This window comes from Saccostrea cucullata, unplaced genomic scaffold (assembly GCF_032062105.1).
Source record: "Saccostrea cucullata isolate Sc308-1 unplaced genomic scaffold, CSIRO_AGI_Scuc_v1 ctg10554, whole genome shotgun sequence".
Classification (NCBI taxonomy): domain Eukaryota; kingdom Metazoa; phylum Mollusca; class Bivalvia; order Ostreida; family Ostreidae; genus Saccostrea; species Saccostrea cuccullata.
The window spans coordinates 26,188-45,916 of NW_026934655.1; the positions used below are offsets into that span (position 1 = coordinate 26,188).

Sequence of the window (19,729 nt, forward strand, 5' to 3'; positions counted from 1 at the left end):
AAAACATTTAACCAGAATACAAAAGTTTATGTGTGCATCTGTACGTTCTTTAACACACACGCGGAAAAAACATCCCCCTTTTAGACTGATGTTGAGGCATTTGTATTTTAAGGGGGGGGGCAGAAATAATTGACATGGCCGTTACCTAAATATTCTTGGAAGACAGACATTTCTGCCAATTCCATTTTTGAAGATTTTTTATTGTCTCACTCCGACCACAAAGTATGAACATTTTTGCGGAATGTGCATGGCTGTTTTATAATTATTAAAGGAAGTCTTTCGAGAATTCAGTATCCCTGTCTGACAGTCTAGTTTTTTAAAAAATAAAAATAATTTCTGTTGCAATATTTGGGAGATACTTTTAAAAACCTTGGTAGGGAAACTTGAAACCTGGTGGAATACAGATAATTTTTAATTACTCTTTTATTCATTGAACTCTCTCGCTTTCTCTCCTCCTGTAACCATCTGTAAGCGCAATAATAGATATAAAATCATATCTATTTTGTGCTGTACCATTTATTAGATCTTGGGACAGATCAAAGATTTTTTTTGTCAGGCGGGGATGTCGAAACTTGTTCAAAAATTGAAATAATAATTTTACTTTTGACAAGAAAATAAACCTAAACGCCGAAATTGAAAGGAAAATACATGTAAACGTGAAGTCTACATCATAGGAATGGGAACATTGGGAACTTTCTCAAATGCATGTACCTTCTCAGGTAAGGAATCTGGACAAAATTATTTAGACAAGAGGTATAAAAAAGCTAATTTTTGGTAGAATGTGGAACTCTCATCGGCAGTTTGCTTTCCCTTCCTATATGCTTCGACTATTAATAATTTATATCCAACCCAGATATTTCTTGACATGCAAAAAAAGACCCCCGAAAACTCGCCCAAACTTCAAAACCTATTTCGGTGAGTGGGTGGGGGACGGGGGGGGGGGGGGGTAGCCGACGACTTCGAATGCTTCAAACCTTAGCCTTTTCATACCAATTTAACACAAATTCGCGTTTACCAGGGAGTCTGCGTTTTCCGAGGGGGTTCCTACGTAACTTTTTTTCTTGCTTTAGTAAATAAATTTAATAACCTTGCAAATCCCAGGGTAGGGGGGGGGTCTCCTAATCCCCTCTAGATCCGCGCATGGCACTCATGCATAGAATCACAACACAGCCACTTCAATTTATATTGATGGGGGACCTCCAACATCAGTTGACAAGCAAAAAAAAAAAACAAAAAACAAAAAACAAAACAAACACAAAAAACAAAACAAAAAAACCTAAGCACCACACTCTATACAATCCTTTTTGGTAGGGGATAAAGGAGGCTTCCTGTAACTTTTCTGTTCAGTACATTACTTTTGAATGCTTGAATCTGCGTATTTTCCTGCAAACAAAAAATGTGGAGGGAGCTTCCAAATCAAAATTTTAATTTATTTAAAACTGCAGCAAAGATTATTCTCAGAAAAAGTGAGCCCCCCCCCTCCATCTGCCCATCTGCATACTACGGGAACATTTTAAACCTTTATCTTTACCGAATCGAAATATTTCATGCATACTTCTTAAAGTTAGTTACTTCTGAAAATGGTTCAAAAATGGTAAAAAAAATGTTCGCTGGAATCTTCCTTGCATGTTACTTGTGGGTGGTCGAAGCCCTTAGACAGGGTTACCAAGACAAGATAGAATTTGTCCCCATTGTAATTTAAAAGAACTCAGAGGTGAATTTCATTACATACTAAAGTGCAGCTCGCTACTTTCAGAAAGAATGCTATGCTTAACAGAAAAAAAGCATAAAATTTCAGAATGTGATTAATTTTAAACACATTATGAATAACAATAAACACTGTTTCCTGAGAAAATATTGCTCGTTTATAAAGAAAAAAAAAATAAAATATGCCCCCCGCCTAAATTCCCATACTTCACATTTATAGCAACGTACAATTTTTTGGTTTAGTTTCTTATTCACGCATGCTTTATAGATCTACTGTTATGTATAAAATCACCTATATATTTTGTGATTTTTGTAAAATGGTGAAGAGATTCAAATAGTTGATTGAAAAATGATTGAAGGTACGCGGAGGAAAGCAAATCTGCGAAAATCTACAGATCTAGAGAACTGAAAGGACAGAGATTTTTTTTATTTCTTCAAATTATTCATATTATTAGACGTATAAATATCTGTACTCTATATTACAGAAAAAAAACATTCTCTCTCTCTCTCTGTCTCTGTATGTGTGTACAAAAATAAAGGCCGGGGGTTCCAATCCGTGGAACCCCACTCCACCTCTGGATCCGCCAATGAATTCTATTTTGATTATTCATGTACCATAGAATCAAACTCGTTTATTGTATATAAAATTATGAAAATAAGTTTAAATCAAGTTATATAAGGTCTTTATTTAAAATAAATAAATAAATAAATAAAGCCAATACACATTATTTATAATGAAAATATTTGATCGTTAAAAAATCCGATCTTTTTCAGAGAGCGTTATGCATTTTTTTTTACCCCCCCCCCCCCTTTTAACGGGAGAATCTCGTCAAAGGATGAATGATTCGTAATGTTGCATGCTATAAAATAAATTTAATGTAATTAAGCCATGTCTAAAAATTTTGTTTACATTTACATATACAGACAAGAGTAATATTCATTTTTGAAAAAAAAATTGCACTTTTTCAGTCAACCAAAATACCAGTAAGCTTTCCACCTTTGAAATTTCCCCTGACCAAATAGACTATCGTCGTGGACCACGTGTGTCCAAGTGCTATGTGGTGACAATTTTTACTGTTCAGTTAGCAATGGATTACATGAATTCTGAGATGCATATTTCAATAAACGTAAAATAGGATATTTCTTTCGACATGTGCACATCCCTGTAACGATAGCAGTATTCAGGTAAATATCCTTATCATTGCGTTCGATGCGTATTCTCGACCTGCATGCGTGCATATCCAAACGGCTTTTGCTGTTTTCCGTGTTATTTTTTCTAAATTGCAGCAAATGCATTCAAAAATAATTTACTTCTCAGTATAGTTCTAGTTTTTGTTAACTTTTAAATCATGTATTTGGTCAGTTTATGGATTTATGACAACTATGCTATCGGAGATGTGTACATGTCGACAGCCAGGCTAGAAAATCACTCAAGTGAAACAAATGCACCAGACTTTATATAACAGGTATAGGTGGCCAAAAATTTTCAAGAAAATATGGCGGAATCGAAGAAATATGGCGGACAAAGGCGTACAGGAATGTAGTAAGTCGTGCAAAGATGAAAAAATGATGCCTTTTTAAGAGTTCATGTCAGCTTTAAGTAACCAAAGTACGCATGCTAAGTGTATAGTTATGATAAGCAGTGGTGCCTCTTTCAAAATTGTGAATTTCATGGCCTCTGGTTGAAATCACGAATCAAATTCAAATGTTGGAAAGTTGTTACACGATACTTAGGTGACCTATAAGGCCCATGGGCCTCTTGTTTTTTCTAAGTTGCAATTCTCACGGTTACCAATTGTGCCTCGTTTTTAGCAGACCTAATTTGTGCATTGATATGCAGCAGAATCTATTCAAGAACTGCCCCATGAGAAAAAGAAAAGATTTGATGTGGCCTTCAACTCAAAATTTGGTATATCTCATGTATAATTTATGAATAAAATATAAATACCAAAATACGACTGCTTATAACGGGACGCAATATCTACCCCTTAAGAATTCCGACAGAGTGTTGGAGGACTTAATACTACATAGATATTGTCATTCAGAGACTCAAGCGTCTTTTAAGTATCAACGTTGGAATACTAGTGTTTACAATCAATGCATTGTGTCCGAAAACAAATCTCGATAAGGTGCGATTTTTCCCACTGAAATTTTAAGCGAGAGGATGCTTGATATACGTATTTCTTTCAAGCACAAATAGAGATGCTTCCAATTTGCATCTTAATACAATCTTTATGTGTGCCATATTTTATTGATCACAAGCAAATTATGTAAAAACATTTTCAAATTGGTACAGATGACAGATTTTATCAAAAACAAATATTTTTTCTTGATCCATATTATAAATCTAGGTAGAGAACTTGAGTAGCAGACACCGCGCCAAGAAAGCTGAGTATTGCTGCTACCACCACTACCGCCACAGTACTCCCTGCGGCGTCCACCACTGACCCCACAAACGCTGAGAGAACAAACTGTGCCACAAACACCATACTGCTGACGATGGCGAGGTCCGTCCCTAGTCCCCGGATGTTACTTTCTGTCAAAGGTTCTGTTGAAAACTGAAATGTAAACGCAGATTTCAAGTCTGTATCCCAAACTTACAAACAAAAGTCTTGTCATTTAGTATATAAAATTTTACTCATTAAAGAAATATTATGAATTATTTAAAACGCTCTCCCCTTCAAAAAAAAAATTTAGATCATAAATTAATATAAATCAAGTAAATACACGTATAAAACACAAAAACGTATTGTTTCTTACCTGTCCCTTTGTATGGTAATTAGCCACTAACATGTAGGGCATTGTGAATAAAGTGGCGTACATAATACCAGCAGTGGGTGAAAACAAAATGACAGTCACTCTACTTTGGGTGGCCGCCATGATGATCATGCCAATGCAGTAGACAAGCTGCCCTCCAATATACACACACTTTGCTCCTTCAAAATTAATTGATTTGACTTGAAAAAGATTCATATCTAAAACCATTTTAAAAAATTTAAAGTATTTTGATTTTCTCTTTAAGAGTATTATTTTAATACTTTGTGAAGAATTTTATCTTCCTTTTAACAAATGGTTAAGTTGACTGGTATAAGAAATTGAAATCTAAAATTTTATACATTTATAATTCATACGCTTATTAACTTACCAAATTTTTCCACCAGTTTCTCAATAAACATAGAATAAAAAGCACAAGACAAAGAATACAGTGCCATTCCAAAAGATCCTAATCGAACACCATCATTATAAAGCTTGTGTAGATGACTTAGTCTTGGTGCCTTTGGATCGCCTTTGAAAACTGCCTGACCAACAAAGTCCGTAAAATACAGAGAATAGCAGACAAGGGACATCCAACAAAAGAGATTAGTCACACATAGGACAAACAGAGACTTAGGCATTCGTACGATAGACACTAAGTAAGTTTTTAATTTAACTTCATTCAATAATGAAATCAGATTTGAACTTGGTGGTGAAGGTTGTTTTGCTTTGATGTCATTTGGCTCTTTTTCACTGGGGTAATTCTCCGTCTGAGATGTCTTATTTGGAAAACCATCAGTAGATCCGTAGTTAATTGGAGTAGAAGATTGTTTTAATTTTTCATCTCCGTCTTCCAGTCTGTCATCATCCTCCTCGTTCGTAAACTTTTCGTACTTGGATTTTCCTTTCACTTTTGTCGACTTCTGAATTTCTTCAACTGATTTTTCAAAGTGTGACAACGGAAGTTCCTTGAAACTTGTTAAAGTAATAACAAGACACACTATAAAGAAAATAGTAACCACTGTAAAAACCACGAGTACGTGTTCTTCTAAGGACGATCCCTCGTTGTGTTTCAAATCCCAATTTATTCCTCCCATGATGTATCCAAAGCACCCTCCAAGTCCCGCCATAATGGTAAAGGTGCTCAGTCCTCTGGAGTGATCTTCTGGGATACTAACATCCAAAAGATACGCTCTGCTTGGGGACTGGGCTGCGTCACAACTGAAGTCCAACAGAACCACTCCTAATATTGTAAGAATAATTCCTGTTTTGTGATTTGCGTGAATACTTGAGCTTATCATGTCGTCTCGTTCTTCCAAATAAGTTGCATCGACTGTTTTGTTGGCTTCCATTTTGTACTGCAGAAGAGCTGAGTTCGTTGTGTTATCAATAGTGTCAAATGTATTATTGTGATAATTTGCCGTTTCATTGCTAAATACTATGTCTGATTTGTCACCTAAATGCATTCCAAAGGTTTTCGCATTTGGAACAATAATAAGTCCTATGACAATACCAGTTGCTAATAAAACTATAAAGGGTCGACGACGACCAAATTTTAATCTACAATTGTCACTTAAAGAACCTAAAATGGGAACACAGACAGCTCCAAAAAATGGACTTAAACACCATACCAAAGACATAAGAGGAGCCGGAACACCAAGTTTCAGTAGAATCGGACTAACAAAAGCAGTTTCAGCGGCGTAACAAAGCTCTATTCCACACACAACAGCACTCAAACGAATTAATTCTAGCCGAGTTTTCTTCTTTTGTAGGTAAGAGTAATTATCTTCAGGATTGATAAATGCTGCAATCCCTGATCCCATATTCTGAACCATGGGATTCACTTGATCCCGTATTCTTTTCGCTGCCTGAATGGTTGATGTTAACAATCCAATAGACATCTTGTATCTGTGAGAGGATAGAGTTGAAATATTTTTGTTAATACATGTTTTCAATGCTAAACGTAACTTTAAAACATCCTACATGATTGTTTGCGTTGGGGAAATATGAATTGATTACTCTAGCATTAAAAGTGTATCTCTATCAAAAAATACAGGGTGTCCAGTTTCTGAAACAAATGTAGAAGTAGTAAAGTATTTATATAGGATAAAGTGTCTGGATTGATCGCAGATCAATAAATGATGGTGACACTGAAGCACCAATTACTAAATTTGAAGCCAATTTAGTGAGACAAGGCTAATCGGATCTGCTCGATCTTTATGTGTTGACAGCATTATCAATCAAAACAGACACAGTACATTTATCATCTTTGCAATTCAAGACCACTTCTGATTCAGATCTGTCATCACAATGCATCAGGCAAGTCCTAGAACCCTAGTTACTCATTCCAATAGAGCGGGCTATCGATATTTGTAATTTGGCAAACCATCTTCTTAAGGTCCAGGAAGCAAGGTTATTGGGGTGATTTGTTTGTATTCTATAAATGGTAGAGGGATTGACTCCTAGTATGCTGTTTTTAAATCTATGTGAATTTTTTTTCAGTCTTATTGAGAAGCCATCAATTACGGATGAAATGCCAATATTATGATGGCTTTGGACCTCCACCATTGCTGTGTTAAATATTCTTTATCGTGTCAATTGTATAAGGATCATTCGAACCTGACCATGCTTAATTATGGGCGTTTGGCGATTGAGAAGTTTTTTGAAGCCCAAATGCTCGCAATAAACTAGTATATGCATAATTACTAGTATTCAATCCCGTTTTCAAATCTGCAAATCAGTCACAAGATTTCTAATAATCTCAATATCTTTTTATTTATGCAATAAAAAAGGCCATGTTTGTATATAATTAGAAAAGATCAGATTGATGCTACTTTTTTCTTTTTCTTTTTTAAAATTCTGAAATGTCAGCATTTCTAAGACATGGGCAGGGATATTCATAAAATTGTTATACATGTATCCTATTATTGTTATATTACTTACTGGCTAAGTTCATTTACGTATACTTACATGTATTTTTATATAACCAATGACAAGTAGTTGGAAATTGAACGTTTTTTCAAATAGTGGTTGCAACCTGGTTTTTGAAATGTATGCTCAGGCACTATTGAAAAACTTATTTCAATAATCATGATAATAAGTGTTCAAATCAGATGTGGTTGTGATGTAACCGTAATGTTTGAATGGATGAGCAAAAAGTATAATTCAGTTCAAATGTATTACACTGACTATAGTTTTATATGTAACTTTCTAAAATTTCACAAATGAAAAAATGATACAAGAACTATAAAAGAAAACATAGTAATGAGTCTTTATATATAAGTCAATTTTCTGAGTCAGTGGAAATAAAAATGATAGTACCCCAATTTTTTTTAAAAAAAAATTGCAGACAGACGATCAAAGTATACACTTTGCATCTTACCCCTTCTCTTTATCTCTAACTTATCTGAGTAACTTTTTTCACATATATATATTTTTAAAACTCACCTTTATGTAAGATAGTAATTCTTTTATACACTAGGAATGCATTGATCTGAAAAGTTAAATCCAGACGAAATATTGAATTTTCTTTCCAAAGTAGCAGTTCCTAACTGTCTTTGGGATTTATAGGGTCGATTTATAGGAAGGGATATACGTTTTTTTTTTAAAGAAGTGATCAATATACAACACAAGACATTCAATAAAACTGATTAGATATGGGCGACAGATTTTCAATTAATAGATATTCCCTGACGAACTTGTATAAAATGCCTGATGGAGGCGGTAATTTGTTTTATTTCTGTCCATCAAAAGAGTAATTTCTGTTCCGTGGACCTGATTGGAGATCGGCCTCCATAATGTGACATATTTCTGTCCAATTTCCGTTTTGTCTGTTGCTTGAGACACGAAATTTAATGAATTATTTACGTGAGGAAAATGGCATATTTCCTGCTCTTAACTTATGGAAGAAAAGATTGCATGGCAGAAAGAATTAAATTTTTTAAAATATATTTTAGATAAAATAAAACAATAATGCCAGACATACTACACATGTATAATGAATACCAAAATTTTGAATATTTATCATTGTTATAGTTATAGTTTTATATAGCTAGAATTTAGTATAGTTTTCTCTTTCCTTCTCGAATTTTCAAAAAGGAAACACATTTAATCACTCAATCACTAACGCTAGAGTAGAAAAGTATCTTCATGCAAACTGAGTAACTTGAAAGACAACTCTGCATTATAATGCTTTTGTCGATGCAGGAGAGTTTGTGATAAATAATGTAAGAACATGCTCTAAGTATGAACAGTTTCTAAAAAGAGGCATGCTTTTGACAATCAAGTTAATGAAAAAAAATATGAAAAAACAATCTCGTTTATCATTTCGCAAGTTCTGTGGTGGATACAATGACATTGTCAGCAAATACATCATATCATCCATTCCAATGCTGACTAAGTTTTTCGTATTAATTGTTAAACCATTATTTACGTGTAATAATACAACAAATTCTCTACGATTTTTTTCCCATTATTTCTCGACCATGAGAAGGGACAATACGACAGATGTGTGCAGGGAGTGCTCACTCCTTCATGACACCTGATCCCCGGCACTTCTGATGTTATAGAGGTTTGTTCTGATCCTGGTTTGTATTCTTTGAGTGGACAGGTGAGCTTCAATATTGTTTGTTATCTCCATACTAGTATTTCATTCATCATCGGATTTATGAATCCGATCACTGCAGTGGCGGATCCAGAAGTTCATGTGAGGGGGTTTTGAGGCCCAAAGGGCCGAAGGGGGAGGGGGTGTCCCCCTCCCGTAGGTGGGGGTTCGGTAAAATTTTGTTTTAAATGGTTCTAAATGGTGCATTTTCCCGCATTTCTGTAGCTTTTTTAAAGACCGATCATCAAAATTTTTTAATAAAATGTTTTCAATTTAATTTAACTTTAACACAAGACTTTAGACTTTGCTTTAAAAAATTGTTAAATCTGACAATTTTAGGAATGCAAGCAGTTGACTTCAAGTTGTCTTTACTTTAAAAGCACCTACAATTAATTTAGTCCTATATGTCAAGCTGACTTCCAAGATACAACTAATGTGCAAAATTTTTAAACACTAAAAAAATTAAAAATTTGAATTATTTTCAGAATCCCTGACAAGAGCTTTTCAATTTACTCAAGTATATATTGTCAATTATATGATTTGGAATATAAAAACAAGTGTACAATTAATGAAATTTTAAACTGAAGAAAAAATTACATAAACTGGAGAATCTGTCAAAACTAGAGGGGTTTGCTAAGCCAACTTGGTTTTGTTAAAAAAATTATTTTATTTGATTTTTAAAACGGTAAAAAAACCTGAATAATAGTTTATTCATAGTTTTAAAAACATGCATTTTATCAGCAAAAGAATATTACTGAGCAGCACCGTAACTATGCAGTTTTCTGTTGTTGGTACCTGACAGACTACATTGTACTGTGATCTTGTGACTTCACTAGATGCACGGACTACCCGCTCTCTGAGGCACTCTCTCTGTTGATTACCTGTGTATTGTGTGCGTTCAAGCGGAAAGTGATTTCCTGTTATGTAGTTGCATATTTCACATTTGTACAAACAAAGGGTTCATTTAGAGTCTTATCAATGCAACAAAATGATAAAATGACAATTGTAAAAAAAAAATAAAAAAAAAAAAAATCAATGAGCGGGGGAAGGGGGGGGGGTTCCAAGAACCTCCCCCAAACCCCCCTGAATCCGCCATTGAACTGATCATTGCTTCGTTATCTTCAACTGTCAAAATCATTTATGTTCAATATTCGAAGGGATTTATGACATGTATTATAAGAAAAAAAAAATTGTATAAGGTGGGGGGGCTAGGCTTGTTTATAATTATGTGTTTGTAAAAAAAAAACCCACACGGTCCCATTTTTTCTGCTATTGATGTACAATTTTTACAGTCAAGTTCCAATGCTCACCAGGTCCAAACTATATTAAAGTCGGGTTCGGAAACTGTGTATTAAAAGTCACATGACCAGTGTTGTTCAAAATGGCGAATATAGAAAAGGAGAAATTTGACGCTGCTGTAAAAGTTATTCACAGTTTACCGAAAGATGGTGATTATTTTACAAATATAAAGCAGTTTGTCAATAACTTAGACATTTTTAAAATATGAATAATGATTTTTGTGTACCATTACCGATTTATTAAGTGTTTGATAATATTTTTAAATTTTAAAATGCACCTAGCTGCCTGTGTTTGAACACATTTTGAAATAATATGTTGACGATGCGACCGTTTAGGCGAGCGCAGATACCTTTGCAGTATATACTGATTATTAACTGTATGAAGTCCCGTCTTTTCAAACCGCACTACGTTTGATGACTAGACTCTGACGTCACATGACGAATGTATTTTTAAGTTGCATTTCCAAACCAAAGCTGATTTTTTTTTTTTATCAAAGAACATTTTATTTTCTATGTAAACTTGTATATGCAATATTCATCCATTTAATCAAGAAGAGGTTAATTTTTTTAACTTTTGTTGTTATTCTCGCGAGAACATATCTTAATTTAATAAAAGAAGTGATGCATTTTGGATCCAGAAGTTACTATGGAAAAAAATTAACTGGATCAATATGCAAGTCCAAATTTTTCTTGCGCAGGCATTGTCTTTAGAGCACGCAGTGGGAGCAGCCCTTTGCACTGCTTGCTGCGCTCACTGTTATATTTACCAATTTTGATATTTCATTTTGTATTTATAGGTCCTTTTCAGCCATCCTATGACATGATGTTGAGTTTTTATAGTTATTACAAACAAGCAACTGAGGGGAAATGTTCAAGACCAAAACCATGGACATGGGATATCGTTAACAAAAAGAAATGGTAATGGCATCTCCAAATATATCTGCCTTTACTTTACAATCAGAAATACCATTTTCTTTGGTTTTTACTGTCACAACACAGAAAATCTTGTTTGATGTTTGACTTACTACCCTTGGTCTATGTAAACAAAACATCATGATCGAAAAGCATAAATCATTCTCAAGATAATTACTTTGTAATTAAACCATTTCAAAGCTCTTGTAATTTTTTTTTTTGCATCTGTAATATGTTAAAAATTTTGTTGGTAGAAAATAAAGACAAAATTACAAAAAGGAATGACGTTCGCAATCTTGAATTAGTGCCATTTTTAGACAGCAATACAAATTTTAATCCATGACCTTTTCTACTCCAACACAGAGCAATAGAAATTATTTTAACATCGTTGAAAAATGCAGAAGGAAATGACCTGCAGACCTTTTCACAAAAACCATGATAAATTTCTATCATAAGAGAAATATGAGGAGTTTATTTCTTTTCACAAAAAATCTTACTTTATTCTTGCATGCAAGATTTATTGTAACTTTATTAGCCCTCTCTTAAGTATTTTAAAACCAATTTTATAGTAATAGCAACATAAATCAAAAGTTAATAAGTTAATACATGTAATAATAAAAATTTAAATGGAAAGTTTTTTAAGCAACTTACATGTACAATATAACACATAAAAAAATTACACGATTATATTGTCAAAAAATAAATAAAATACACTATAAAATATGTACAATATAAGTTTCACTTAAGATTTTTTTCCAAAAAAATTTGCACAATTATATCATCGAAAAAATAAATAATATACACTACAAAATATTTACAATATAAGTTTCACTTAAGATTTTTGCATGTCACTTTCTTTTACGTCAGATGTGTAATTGTGTCATCAGATTACAAACTTCCTTGCTTCATAATAAATTGCATTAAATATTTTTTGTCAAAAAATGGGTTGAAGAAGTGAATATCGTACATTATACAAGAATGATTAAGATTTTTTTTGAACAAAGAAAAAAAGACAGGGAGTTTTATTTTCAACAACACATAAGTACATGTATAATAAACTTTTCAGAAGCAGTGCTATGAAGACAAATTTAAAATTAAGTACATTTAATTTATCTTTAAAGGGATGCCTGGACAAAATTAGGAGATATGCCAAGAGAAGAAGCAATGGTAAAATATGTAGAAGAACTTAAAAAGGTAGGGACTTATGATAAGACAGATGTCTATCAGCTTCAGGATGAAAAAAAAAAAACATGACAATATGTATTACATTTCTATTTTTCTCATATTTTCTGAGAAAACTAAATCATAACTTTCAAATATTTTGTTGATCATTCATATTACAAACTGAATAAGCAAAAATTAAGCAGCTATGGTATATTTTTACCTTTGGTTTTGTACTTAATTTTTTTTCCCAGCAGTTTTATATTCTGATAATTCATGAATTAAGTGACTTTTTTTCATGTTCTTTATTAATTTTGTTTTGTTTGTTGATGTTTGATTTGTTTTACTCTAAGGAAGAGGAGCTAGAGTGAACTTTTCCCATTAAATTTCTCCTTCCTCTTTATTCCTTTCATTTAATTTTTTCATTATTTCCTTAAGAGGCACTGGGGCAAATTTTGGCAAAATTTAAGCATAATCTTGAAAATCTTTTGTTTGATGTTTCAAAAATAAAACTTAATAACTTTCACAGTAAACAGTGAATAAATGATAGTTTTTGAATCTCACTGTTAAACATGTAGTGAATTTTTATATTTATTCATAAGCATGATTAGGGGATCAAAGTTTTACAAAGGAATATATACATAGAGAGAGAAAAAATGATTTTCTTTAAGAACAACATGAGTGCAGTTTTAATTAATTGTAGCTACCCAGGTTAGCATGGGACTATGATAGGAGGTAAAGATGTTAAATTAGAATGTTTAAGAAACACTCTTTATAAAAACAGTTAAGTCCTCTCCTCAAGAATGACAAGACCACAATTAGCTTCATGAAAATGAAAACAACTGCTTGCAGTGAAAATTTAAGATTATTCCTTTTTCCTGTCATGGCCAATGTGTCAAAATAGGCTAAGCTAGGGGTGAGAAAATGGCAGAATGAAGGATTTTTTTCTTTCTCTGAGTAATATTTCCTTTCTTTTTAAAAGGTATTCTGATTCATTGAATTACAATATTTTTAGCAAATGAAAGTAGAATTTTTTTTCAAATGTCTTTTATGAGGATATATGCTTTTTATGTTATTAAATAAGTACATATACAGTGTACATAACATTACTCTTGTATATTGGATTACTAGTAAGTGATTGTGTAGTATGTCTGTGCAGCCAATTTAAAGCTTATTAAACCGTGTTTTACATATATATACTATATAGCTTTATGATTCAATGATGAAACAATCACTTTCTTATTTTTCAATGTTGTGGATAATCAGACAGACAAGTGAGGTGATTTTTAACTCTTTCAGACTATCAAACATTTCACTGAGAAGGGGTTGGCAATGAAAGAACAGGGGGACCCCAGGGTAGGAGTTTTCTTCACTCATTCTATCTGTAGTATGGGTTTACAGTATACCAGATTTTCCTACTCACATTCAATACAGCATCCTATTTTCTTATTTGCCAACTATGTAGGCTCGTGATTTAATTCAAATAAGGTTTGGTAGATACATGAAATGAATCTGATCCCATTAAAACAACAAGTTCTACGTATATATTGTCCTGGAATATGATGTTTAAGTTAGAACATATATATGCATGTTAGCTACAAATTCAAAATTTATTTTCAGTATAATGTTACATGTTTGGGTATGGACATATTTCTTCATAAACAATGCAATCGTTTGTATTATTTACTAACAAAAAACGTGTAACGCATGTATGATAAAAGTCTTCTTCATAAGCATGCACAGTTCCCCTTTATAGATTTCTTTTTTCCATGTTCTGATTTCAACAAGTTACCTTGTAAATATGTTTGAATGTTTTTGTATATTTCCCAGTAATTTGTTTACAAGTGAGACTTACCTGAGATAATGATCAGAAACATTTGCCAACAGATTGTTGAGGCTATGCCCCAAAATGAGGAGGTTCGAGACTTCATGGAAAAATTGGGCAGTTTTTATGAGGTAGTAGACGAGGACTCACCCGTTCCCAAACCCCCAGCAGAAAATCACCAACCTCAGGAAGAAAATGGCATTCCATCAGACAACGAATCAACAGGTTTAATTATTAAACTTACTATGGAGATCTGCTTCCTTTCATTGTTGGGTTGTTTGAGTCTTCATTTGAAATATCTTTTTATTTATAGATGGTAAGACCCCACTGGAAATATTTGACCACTCACAAATGGTGGACACTGTTTTGAAGAAAAGTGAGGATATGAATGACTTACTGAACCAATCAGAGGAAGTTTTACAAAATGGTTTGGATGAAGAGGATGAGAATGGTAATCCTTAAGTGGAAAAAAATAGGAAACTAAAACCATTTATTATGTTAGTGACTGACAGGCAAAGGCAAAATTATTGTCATATTCAATGACATAAATCAATTATGTATGATTTTTTTTTTTATCAGGTACGTAAAATTTTATTGTGAATATTGTCTTCACCAGATACTTCCACAGACGTTGCAGTTAGCACAAAGATACACGAAGAAGCAAGAGAGGTAGTCACCATGAATGGAGATCACATACATATCACAGAGAGTAGACTGACAGTAGCGGCTCATCAACAGAAGGGAAATAAATCTCCAGGGAATCAAGATAACCAGTCTCCACCCAGAGAGCGTAGGACCCACAGAAACCGACACCCAGTGTCGGGGGACCACCTAACCAGTGAGACGGAGAGTGAGGAAGAATTCTGTGATACCTCTGACCAGCCATCACAGGTAAGGGCTTAAGATAGCCTCAGTTGCAGGTATAGATTCAAATTCATTAAGTATAATGTCACTGTATAGCAGTTGTTCTGAGTGAACCTGAGAGCTGCAGCATAAAGTAAATCTGCAATAAAAGGGCAGAATTAGAGAGCATATAAGCTTTCTCTTTGACACTATGTCCTTGACTCCTTTGACATTAAAACTTTCTGACCAAAAAAATTGATAGTAGGTAATGCATTTAAGTCAGACATGGTATCTGATTCCTTTTGATTAAATTTAGGATGAAACAGATGCTTTAGGAATCAATCCAACAATGACAAACTCCACACCTTTAAAGTCAGGAGGAAACTTAGGTAATCACATTCCATTTGGATCTCATGGGCACAATTTTTCCTCCCTTCCCTTCACTCCCTCAAAAGGTCGGCTTTTGGGCTTCGGTAACAGTGGGCGAGGTATGACAGACAGTCTTCTAGTCCATGCACCAGGCCATGACACAATGAACCTCTCCTATAACAGCAGTAATAAGGATGAGGATCAGTCTAGCGGTAGGAGGGATATCAATTTTAACTCATCATACCTACAGGACTATGACAAAGATGTCCGGGTAGTGGGAGGAGGGGATATGTCTCCTCCAGGAGGTTATTCTCAAGGTGAAGGTCGACCAATCAGAGTACAGAATGTTGGAGGTAGGTGTGAAGATAATGCCAATGTTATTTTTAATGCTTTCTTTCACACTTTCCCTTTTGCTTTACAACAATTCAATCTGCAAATATTTCCTTTGCTTTCCAAAATTTCTCCTGAAAATCTCTGCAGACCTTTGGAATCTGAAACATTCACATGTTATGTTAAATTGTGTCAGCATTCCTCATGGTATTGTAACTTTGATCTAAGATTGGATATTTTTAACCATTGAACATAGGAAAAAAATTAGTCTCACTATACTGTAAAATGATACAAAGTTCATGGTAAAATTTGTATATAATCTTTGAAACAAAGTTGCACCTGACAGAGTACTAGTCCATTTCTGAGGTAATAAGCTACATATTAATAGTGTGAAACAAATGTTTCCACAGAGAATAATCATTTTCTTTATTTCTTGCAGGGAGAGAAATGGGAGGTAGACAAAACCAGCAGGGTGGTTCTTCAGGATCTCAGAGTTATCATGGGATGGGTGGGGGAGGAGGGAGGGACAATGAGGGATTTCCTGTAGGGGCCCCTTCAGGGAGCATAGAGGCTCAAATGGCACTGGCTCTGGTCCGTTTACAACAAGATATGAATAATGTGATGGAGAGAGTCCACAACCTGGAGCAAGCTCAGAGAGATCAGGTACAGTGAACAATTTACAAGAATTAAAATTATGTAAGCTAATCAGAGCAAAAGGCTCAATCATCAGTGTTTGTACCTTTATGTCTTAAATATTAACATATTCACTCCTTTCTCACTGCCAAAAATTCATGTGCAACAGCAACTAAACAAAATATTTGAAGAAAAGGGAAATACATGTAAATTATTTTTGTGCATATGAGGGACCATACATGTATTTCTAGTTCAGAGGGATAATAGGGTGAATCTTCAAATGTTTGCTGTATACAAATGTATGTTTGTTTTAACTAATTCCCTTCTAGGATTAAGACAGGAAAAAAAGTTCACTTTTTCAACAACAAAAAAATCATTTTAAAAAACACACCTTCTACTTTTTGCATGTTCAAAGGATGAGGTAGGGTAATTGCCAAATCTGGCCCCATATTTGATGTGAAAATCAGAACACTGGTAAAATTGTGATAGTTCGTAGTTAAGAACTGAAAATGATGCTTTAAAACCAGCACTGATTTGGATTCAGAGCTTATATGGAAGCCATTAGAGAGTGCACAAGTAGGACATTTTACCAAATTTACTCAATTCTGGTAGAATTTCATCATATTTGAGATACTTTTTTCTTGGAAAAACATAGAGCACAAGCTTGCCTATCTGAGATTTTTACACATAAACTGCATCTGATACTAGTTGATAAAATATATAAATTTGGTAGATAGGCAAGCTTGTGCTCTGTTTTCGGAAACAAAATGTGCTGTAAAATCAATGAAAATTTGCATAAACATGAGAAAATTCAGAAAATGACCTATTTTCTGACCTCTCTGTGACCTCTGTGAATTTCAAAACTTGGAGCCAGTACTCATTTTATGACAGGGATGACAACAGGTTTCTATGGATAAACTTGCATCATTCTGAAAGCCCCCCAAAATCAGGGGCCAAAAACGGGTCTTACAGTACCGGTATCTTGTCCTTCATGTATTCATCAGACTGTCATTTGCAGTTTCTTCTAATTATAATGTCACATAGGCCTAATGCAAAAAAATTTATGTATATATATCATATTTTCTGCACTTCATTTCCAATTCCTGTTCCAAGGTTGTTTGTTTTATTATCTTCTAATACATCTTTAACACTTGATGGTTTTAGGGTAGAAATGAGAGTCAGAATAAAGACAAAAAGGCAAGTATTTCTTCCTATCTCTTCACCACCATTATCATACTATATACTGTTTTTCAAAAGTAACATCAACACACTCTGCTAAATATATACAGGAGTGCATATCTTAGCACAAGAATCTTTTATGTTATTTTATGTGCATGATGACGAACGTGGGTATACATGCAAATTAATAAGTAAACAAATTTTGGATATTTTCAAAGATGGAATAAACAATTTTATTTCTTCCTAGACGTCCCAGTGGTGGCCTTTTGATTTCAACAGAAGATCTCTATTTGCCCTTCTAGTCTGGCCTCTTGTTGTACACTGGATACTACTCAAGTTATTCCATAGGAGGTAAGATCTAGAAAGCTTACAGTCTTAATTACCATTTATGAAACACCCTCTTGCCTTATATTTCATTACATGTGCTCGATAAAGCATTTTTTCTTCTGCATAACATAACATGATTAGTGTTAGGAACAAACATTCCACTGGCGCAATGAATTTGTTTGTAAAAACAGAAGTAGAGAAGACACGCAGGGGGAATAAGGAAGCATACAAAATATTCTGCCTTGGCTAAATCAGTGCTGCATTATGACGTCATAGTAGGCAAGATGACGTCAATTTTAGAAATCAGGTTTTCGTAATATTGGTATTTAGCAATGTAATTTAACTCTAGAAAATGATTAGAAACGTGTAAACATTAACAAAAATAAAATGTTTTTATTTTGTTATGCTGTAACAGTCATTATGATTGAAATCTACCACCGATGACGTCATATGTGTACATCAAGTAACTTGGAAATTGATCATGTCTTGTAAAGAGAATTTGGCTAGGACGGCATGTTCAAAGATACGTAAAATGGAGTTTAAAAGGAAATATCGGAAATATTGTGTTAAATTCATATGGAGTTTAATTAATACAACAGGTATGCTAATTTATTTTCATCGATTATATCCTCTTTCGAAGACAGTCAGCTATAGTACGTATCCCGGTCGGCCTATCGTCCGTCATTCTTGACCAAAAAATGCAACAGAACAACAATAAGCTGGATATTTCAAAACATACGATTTATACAGATTGAAAGTTTGCGTTTTGACAAACTTGGAAAGTGCTGCTAGAATCCCGAGTTAAGCATGGTTGTACGAAAAATCTCGATTCATATGTATAAAAAAAATCAAAACAAAGGGTAAGGTTTCGTGCGAATGTGTGGAATAAATATTTTACGGACAAGATAGTGGGATTCTAGCAGCACTTTTTAGACAAAATAGATGTTTTTCAGCTATATTACATACTCAAAGAAATTATCAAACTCAGGGGTATTGTTGTTCTGTAAGCCTTTTTATTAAGGAAAATTTTGCTATTAATAGAAGTCACGTGATGCCGTGGCGGTGATGCACGTCTTTGCGTTAGACACGCTTTTATCTGTATGCGATAGTAAATAACAGTTTACGTTTATCAGTGGTTTTAGTTTATTAAACTAAATTTTCTTCAAAAAGTCTAAATTTCCCGAGAAATTACTTATATGCTTCCTTAACATACCCGCGCAAATTGTTTTTTCCATATATAGTATTTGATAAATACAATTTTTTTTAATTGTTTGATAATAGATAGACTTATAATATAATGTGTAACTTGTAAAAAAAATTGCATGTAGGCCCTAAATATTTTAGATTAGGCTAGAGTAACATGCTATTTTATCAGTACCTCTTATCATGTTTATTATCACTGAATTTTCTTTATTTTCAGGAAACACAGACCACAATGATTTCCTGAAGTTCCAATCAATTATCTGTGATTTTTAATTATTTAAAAGTTAAGTGATGTTATTTTGTGTTTTAAAACTGATTACTTATACAAGACAATGTTTTATGTCATGATATGTTTGACTTGGCATTCTAGTAAATTGTAAAATATGACAATGGCATAGTTGAGTTGTGTTTTTAATATCTCAAAAATCATTATTGATATCAATTTCTTTGTCAGTTGTTGCAAAGCCTTCAACAGCCGTTACACAGAACATGACAGCTTCACCTGGTTTGCTTTAATTCAGTCAAAAATATGACATTTTCTCTGTTACATGTTGAAATTCAAAAGCATTGCACTGCTTACCTTGC

General features: G+C 33.6%; 2 protein-coding genes across 3 annotated transcripts; one reads left to right on the forward strand and one right to left on the reverse strand.

Annotated features, from left to right (window-relative positions):
- Positions 1-4,045: 4,045 nt before the first annotated feature.
- On the reverse strand, positions 4,046-6,372 carry LOC134241137 (membrane-associated transporter protein-like). Its single transcript, XM_062723220.1, has 3 exons — positions 4,853-6,372; positions 4,468-4,643; positions 4,046-4,265 (listed from the first exon to the last, which is right to left on the reverse strand). The coding sequence occupies exons 1-3, from the start codon at positions 6,360-6,362 to the stop codon at positions 4,047-4,049; spliced, it is 1,905 nt and encodes a 634-aa protein (XP_062579204.1). The 5' UTR covers positions 6,363-6,372; the 3' UTR covers position 4,046.
- A 4,064-nt stretch (positions 6,373-10,436) lies between these two features.
- Positions 10,437-19,539, forward strand: LOC134241136 (acyl-CoA-binding domain-containing protein 5-like). Of its 2 annotated transcripts, XM_062723218.1 has the most exons (12): positions 10,437-10,512; positions 11,160-11,280; positions 12,396-12,468; positions 13,735-13,791; positions 14,323-14,485; positions 14,574-14,711; positions 14,877-15,151; positions 15,420-15,825; positions 16,242-16,465; positions 17,600-17,632; positions 17,862-17,965; positions 19,362-19,539. In XM_062723218.1, the coding sequence occupies exons 1-12, from the start codon at positions 10,446-10,448 to the stop codon at positions 19,378-19,380; spliced, it is 1,680 nt and encodes a 559-aa protein (XP_062579202.1). In that variant the 5' UTR covers positions 10,437-10,445; the 3' UTR covers positions 19,381-19,539. The 2 variants fall into 2 exon arrangements, with proteins under 2 accessions (XP_062579202.1, XP_062579203.1); XM_062723219.1 differs by lacking the exon at positions 13,735-13,791.
- Positions 19,540-19,729: the final 190 nt, after the last annotated feature.

Bases quoted from the DNA above. Each gene is read 5' to 3' on its own strand.
- LOC134241137 (XM_062723220.1), bottom strand. From the start codon at position 6,362: ATGTCTATTGGATTGTTAACATCAACCATTCAGGCAGCGAAAAGAATA. The intron at 4,644-4,852 runs GTAAGTTAATAA...TTAATTTTGAAG, and splicing joins GAAACTGGTGGAAAAATTTG to GAGCAAAGTGTGTGTATATT. The intron at 4,266-4,467 runs GTAAGAAACAAT...TTTACATTTCAG, and splicing joins ATTACCATACAAAGGGACAG to TTTTCAACAGAACCTTTGAC.
- LOC134241136 (XM_062723218.1), top strand. From the start codon at position 10,446: ATGGCGAATATAGAAAAGGAGAAATTTGACGCTGCTGTAAAAGTTATT. The intron at 14,712-14,876 runs GTAATCCTTAAG...TGTCTTCACCAG, and splicing joins GGATGAAGAGGATGAGAATG to ATACTTCCACAGACGTTGCA. The intron at 17,633-17,861 runs GCAAGTATTTCT...ATTTCTTCCTAG, and splicing joins GTCAGAATAAAGACAAAAAG to ACGTCCCAGTGGTGGCCTTT.